At 29.0% G+C, this 6,980-nt stretch overlaps 1 protein-coding gene across 1 annotated transcript; it reads right to left on the bottom strand.

Moving 5' to 3' along the window:
- Window positions 1–1,343: 1,343 nt before the first annotated feature.
- Window positions 1,344–5,299, bottom strand: LOC111639634 (aldehyde dehydrogenase, cytosolic 1-like). The gene is made up of 12 exons (XM_023385531.1): window positions 4,935–5,299; window positions 4,754–4,858; window positions 4,525–4,665; window positions 4,319–4,445; window positions 4,186–4,247; window positions 3,881–4,123; window positions 3,694–3,796; window positions 3,437–3,621; window positions 2,496–2,818; window positions 2,342–2,416; window positions 2,237–2,276; window positions 1,344–2,161 (listed from the first exon to the last, which is right to left on the bottom strand). Exons 1-12 carry the CDS (start codon window positions 4,971–4,973, stop codon window positions 2,129–2,131), a joined length of 1,476 nt encoding a protein of 491 aa, XP_023241299.1. The 5' UTR covers window positions 4,974–5,299; the 3' UTR covers window positions 1,344–2,128.
- Between the last annotated feature and the right edge of the window lie 1,681 nt (window positions 5,300–6,980).

Raw genomic sequence — 6,980 nt, 5'->3', positions numbered from 1 at the left:
CATCGATTATACGACTCAATTGGGGACTGGGGTTGGTCGGATAATTGAAAAGTCGGATAACCGAAAAGTATGAAATAATCCATTATTAGTGTAGTACAGTACTTTCGTTTTCGAGAATTTTTGGAAAAACTTTTTCCCATAGAAAAAGCATTAGATTTTTAACGCCATCCGCTGGAGATCACGTGCATAACAAAAAAAGACTACAATCAGCCTTAAACGCATCTTATAATAGGCATCCGTCCGGCTATTGATTGTAAATCAAAACTCCAGTTTCCTGTTTTCCTTATTTATTCTTAAATTGCTAACCATTGTCAGCATTAAGCACAATAGACCTATTAGTAGATAAGTATCTACAGTCTAACGTGTAATCATAATTTTATAACTAAGAAAACAATGCTTACATTATTTATTATTAAATTTAATTATATACTGATTGGCTACAAAATTCTTATTTGTGAGAATTTCTATTATTGGTCTTTCAGTAGCCTTAAATGAACAAGAATTGAACGTGGATATGATATGGACTCTTTGAAGTTCTTAAGAACTCTCTTTGGGGCACTGTAAAAGAGAATTTCTCGAATGTTTTCCAGCCATTGAGGATCTGAAAACAATTTTTGGGGTTTGTTTTAATGGCTTCCGACCGTCAAACATGTAAGATAACTTTTAACCAGCTTATGTGAACTTTGTAGCCACTCGATGAAATAAATTAGCCTATATAAGTTATATTTTATTGCATCTGATGCTATTAGATGATAACTTAGAAATTTCTAAATTATTTGATTAATAACTTGAAGTTAAATCGAAAATGCCAGGTTGTTTGAAATTATAACTTTTACGATCTGTATTATAATTTATGCTGAACAACTTCAAGCTAATAGCTTTTACTTAGAATGCAAATATGCAAAAATATTCGGAGAAATTATGATTTAATTATTCTTAGAACGAATAGAAATTCTTGAAAATGGATAAGCGAAAGTTTATCAAAACTTTTGCATGTACATAATTTTAACTTAATTTATAAACTTCGTAGGTCTATATTTTTTTAAATTAAATTTTGTAATTTCTATTTCTCCAAAAATATCCATAGTTTATATAATTTTTATAAAGTAACGCACTGAACGCATGTTACTAGATACAATAATTATGAATTTATCAAGTTCTGTTATAACACAACATTCCATGACGTGTCTGAAAGAGGAATGTGCGTGTTTTCCATTTAAAAAAAACACGTGCATTCTTTATCACATACTAATTGTATTGCATTATTATTTTAAAATTAATAATTACAAAAATAAAAAAAATAATTACATAAATACAAAGCTATAAATGAAACAAACTTGCCATTTTAATTTTATAATCGATTTATTAAGCATACATTAATCAACAGTAGATATTAGAGCATTAATTAATTATTAATTCTTTTAGTGTTTTACATTATTTCATTCGATTAAGCAATTATTCATTTTCCTGGCTTGTGTTTTCTATGTGTTATCAATGTTAATAATTTTAAATAAATATTGATTCGCTGGTGAATTTTTAGTTGATTACTAAGATATCACTGAAATGATTACCTAAGTAATTTTTATTATATGATCCATTACAGTTTAAAATATTAATATATATATTCTTTCTTTTTTTTAAAAAAATAAAATCATTGGTTGAAAATTAAATATTTTATTAAAATTATTATACATGGTGCTCCATAAATCTGTAATCATGGGAGTTATGCGGATCATTGTTCATTCTTTTACAGGTGAAGTATAGCACTGAGTAAGAAGGAATGAATTCATGTTATTTTGATGATGGCGATCCTCAGCTAGCGCGAAGTTGCCGAAGAGTTTTTAACAGGCTGCATCCAGACAAGCTAAACAATAGCACACAGCAATCTGGATGCAGCCTGTTAAACTATTGGGCAACTTTACACAGAATGCTGATCCCCACCAACAGAATACTGTAATATGAATTCATTCCTCTTTACTCAGCATCATAATTGGCCCGTAAAAGAATAAACAAAAATCAACATAATTCCTATGGTTCCATACTTATGGGAAATGTGTGTGTGTGTTTGTTTGTAATTCTAGATTATAATAATTTTATTATTCAGAAAAGGGAAAAATACGTGAATATTCTATGAATTCTTTTGTGGAATTTTCACCGTTATCTAAAAAGTAAAGAAAATTCATTTTAAATTATACGAAAAATTACGAAAATAAAAAAATAAGAATGAACTACCAACCGCTTTAACTTCGGAATATTCTTCTAAACCGTCGGTTCCCCTTTAACGTAATTAAAATATTAATTTTAATAACTTTATAAATTAAACAAAAAATTGAATATTTACATTTCTCTTCCGTATCCGGACATTTTGAAACCACCGAAAGGTGTTTGAGAAGCAAAAGCAAAGTAACAGTTTACCCTGTAAATGAAATATAACGATAGTTAATTATTAACTATTATAAAGTTTAATTGAACAAAATTAAACGAATAGTTATTACCAAACAACACCCGCTTGAATGCCTTGAGAAAACATAATTGAATTGTTTAAATCTTTAGTGACTATTCCAGCAGCTAATCCATATTCTGTGTTGTTAGCTCTTTGAATGACTTCTTCGAGAGTTTTAAATTTCATTAGTTGTTGAACAGGCCCGAAAATTTCTTCTCGTGCTATTGTCATGTGATCTTGTACGTTAGAAAAGACAGTCGGTTGAATAAAGTATCCCACTTTTCCAAATCTCGATCCTCCGCATTCTAATTTGGCTCCTTCTTTCTTTCCGACCTCGATAAGTCCTAAAATTCTTTTGAATTGTTGTTCATTGATCTATAATAAATGTTATGTTTCCACTTTTATGCAATTTACACTTCACACCATGTTAATACAGGTATAAAGGACAAAATTATACTATTGACAAGCAGAAGTAAATTTTGCAATGCTCATATGTCTGAATGTAATGAATATCAAGAATTAAGACTGACTAGTTTTAGTCAGTCTTTTCTTAATAAAAGTATTTAATTTTCCTGGTTGAAGTAGTGAAAAGGCTTTGAATAACCGTCGAGGTTCTAAACTAATTACTTTCTGGTTTGATAACTGGATTCTTGTTTTTCTTTTTTCTATACTTTTGCCTAATTATAATTTTTTGTAATTTTTTCAAATTTTTCTACTGCCAACAAATGCGGTATTATTTGTCTACTAAATTATTTTGTATCACCTTTCAACAGGGTCTTTCCCTTTACCGAAACAACTTTAAATGTTTAAATATTATATTTTAATTGAAATGTTATAGTTGTAACTACAATTTTAATTGTTGTTGGTTGACTTGTTATAATAGTAATGATTTGTGTGAAATAAATATACAGAATACAGTAAAACAAAAATATATTCGTATAACTTATGTTTTCAGATGTGAATACTTTTACTCATAATAATAAAATGTCTTACTTGAGGTCCTTGTTCCGTTCTCTCATCAAAAGGATCGCCTACAACTCTCTTTAAAGTCCTTTCTCTACTTTTTCTTACAAATTCATCATATATATCTTCGTGGATGAATGTTCGTGTTCCGGCACAACACACTTGTCCTTGATTTTCAAATACCGCATTATGCGCCAATTCTACAGCTAAATCCACTGAATACAAAAATACACCAGTAAAACATTAATCGCTTTAACATAGACTTATCAATTATTATAAATTCCAACCATCTGCATCTGCACAAATAACTAAAGGACTCTTTCCTCCGAGCTCTAAAGTGCATCTTTTCAAATTGCTCTTAGCAGCGGTTTCTTGAATTATTTTTCCAACCTAAAATATCAAACATGTAAAAATTAGAACTGTATATATACTTATAATAAGCAATATAAACTCAATTCCGTGTAAAATAATTACGTTAGTGGATCCTGTGAAAGCGATTTTATCGATATCGGGATGAGAAGCTAATGCAGCACCAACGGTGTGCCCGTATCCGTTTATAACATTAATAACTCCGGGAGGAAATCCGGCTTCTAGAGATAGATGAGCTAAATACAAAGCAGTTAAAGGTGTAGCTTCTGCAGGTTTAATGATTATAGTATTTCCGACTGCGAGAGCGGGACTAATTTTAGCTACGGCCATGACTATAGGTGTATTCCACTGAAAATAATAATGTAAATTGTGTTGCAAATACAGTTGTTGCATTTAAAATTCAAACTTACTGGTAATATACCGGCACAGACTCCAATTGGTTCTAATCTAGTATATGTAAAGTAATCGCCATCTATAAAGTTACTCGTGTTATTTATGTTACTATAAGATCAAAATTGCCTATTTTAATTTTTATGAAATTACCTGATGGGATTGTTTTTCCATGAATTTTATCTGCACATCCAGCAAAATATCGAAGAATTTTAGCGGAAAACAATACGTTACTTCGAGATTCTTTATATGTTTTCCCCCCGTTTATACTTTCTAAAACCTAGAGTGGAATAATAATACATTAATTTAAAATGGTTTAAATAAAGAAACATAAATTTCGGTTACATTAACTGATTTACCGAAGTATATTCCACATCTCTTTCTAATAAATCAGCTAATTTGGACAGTAATACTCCTCTAGCAGAAGCATCCATAGTTCTCCACACAGACCCTAATTTAAAAGCGGCTCTGGCTGCTGCAACAGCTTTGTCCACATCAATCTATAATAAAAATTTAAACTATTACTAATTGTAACAAGTGATAACTTGTAAAATTATATTAATAACAAATGTAAACATTAAAACATACTTTATCTCCTTCCTGAACATCGCAAATCTTTTTTTCAGTGGTGGGATTAATCACTGGAAAAACTTTACCACTTACAGAATTTTCCCATTTATTGTTGATAAATAACTGAAACAAAAATAACAGAAATATAATTAAAAAGTTAAAATATAATTTTAATTTTTAATTAACTTTCTGAACTTACTTTAGTGAATTTGATAGGGACGTCTGCATTAGGAGCCATTCTCTAAGTATGGAATCAACTACACTCTTCTAGTTTCGTTTATTCTCTGACAGAGTGTGGGCAGAACTTTACTTTTAAAATACTGCTGCCGGATTGTATAATTTCGGATGATCGATGTATGATAAGGAAAAGACACGCTTACTTCCTGTTGCATGTAACCTTGAGATAAGTATTCATACCTCTAAATTTGCATTGACAATAGTAACCCTAACAACCTAAACATTGCATATGTATACTAACAGCGAAAAAACTTGACAACAATCCATAATCCATCAGAATAAAAATTATAAAGTGAAATAGAGAAAAAGTATTTGAAAATTGTTTCCTGAAAATCTTTATCCAATGACCTTGCTTTGTATTTTTTAATTCGCGAAAAATATAAACCCATTTGATAAGAGATCATCTTTTAATTAACAGAGTGTAAATCTAATAAATTAATAATTAAGTATTAACTATATTATTTAAAACCTTTCCTTTAAATAATTTTTTTATATTATCAAAAATTATTTTTTTTAATAGAATCACTCTTTACAAAATGCACTTCGGACTCATAGACCCTCAACGGTTGAGAAGCAATACCTGTACAAGAGGGAGAAAACAGGGCATTTGCCTTCCCATGGGTCGAGTAAAACATTCCACAAATTATAATCGTGATTGAGATATATAAACTTACACCATCGACTATGACTGTATTCTACAATCTACTTGTAAAATAAATCCAACAACTTAAATAAAAATTTGTCTCCGAGCTTTGTCTCCCTGGAAAATTTTCTGCGGACCCCTGCTGTACGAGGATTGTTTTTTTAATTAAAAATTCACGTATCACAAATATTCTAAAAGTTTGACACAATCGCTCATCTTTATCTTACAGTAAATTTGTACATTTAGATATACACTGCTGGCCAAGTAAAATGCAACACCTGCAATATCTAGAGGCCTACATGGTGTTGCATTTTACTTGGTCAGCAGTATATGTACTTGTAAACGGAAATCTTATCTAAATACTGTATACAAATTCATTGTAAAGTAAGATGAACAATTCATCAAACTTCTAAACTACCTCTAAGGTGTAAATTTTTAAATTAAAAAAATTCCACATAGGTACAGTTCCTGTGCAGATGACTGATGAGAGCATTTAAATGAGTGCATTAAAGAGTGGTAACAAAAATTAATTAATTAACAAAAGTAATCCTGAAAAATAATTTGTGTGATTCTCGTTCCGAAAGAAAGTACACCTTTATGTAAGTTAATTTAGTATATAATACTGTATTTTATCATGTATGCAAATCAGAAACAGGTACAGTATTGTACATACACTTATCAAGAATTTTTCCACGATCCCGTTAACTATGAACATGGGGGAAAAAAGAGAAATGAAGACAAAAATTTTATATTTAATATATAAAATAATTTTATACAAGAGACAAAACAGCATTTTGCTTGCTTAGCAGAAATAATAAGCTAAAATATCACTATTGTCAACTAAATTATAAACACTATGTAATAACAATGTATATGATTATCCTTGAAAACACGTTTTCGCTCAAATACTAAGAAGTGGATGTTATATATATAACCTTGGAATCTTTTGTCAGCTTATATAAGTTTTTATCCCATATATTTGTTAAGATAATATAAAATTTAATAAAATAGTTTCAAATATAGCAATTATCATCATATCAAATATCATAAAAAATTTTGATATAGAAAATAAATAATGAACTCAGTTTTTAGATTAGAATGTAATCTATAATTTATCTTTCAACTAGACATAATTAAGTACTCCAAAAATGGCATTGGACGTCGATTGTAGGAGTTAATTTAAATTGTTTAATTACATTTTTCATAGAGTAATTGTATTTTAAGTTTTAGTATTATTAACCTTTTAATGAATTTCTATTTTAATTAGATGTAAAACCGGTTTTTCTTAATGAGATTTTTCACTTTTACTATAAGGAATGCTTTTAATACTATTTTATAATTATTTTTTACAATATTACCTTATTA

The sequence above is a fragment of the Centruroides sculpturatus genome, unplaced genomic scaffold (genome assembly GCF_000671375.1).
Source record: "Centruroides sculpturatus isolate CEXI.00-Female unplaced genomic scaffold, Cexi_2.0 scaffold1179, whole genome shotgun sequence".
NCBI classification, from domain to species: domain Eukaryota; kingdom Metazoa; phylum Arthropoda; class Arachnida; order Scorpiones; family Buthidae; genus Centruroides; species Centruroides sculpturatus.
The sequence above is the reverse complement of the archived record's forward strand: the minus strand, read 5'-3'. Positions and strand labels throughout refer to the sequence as shown.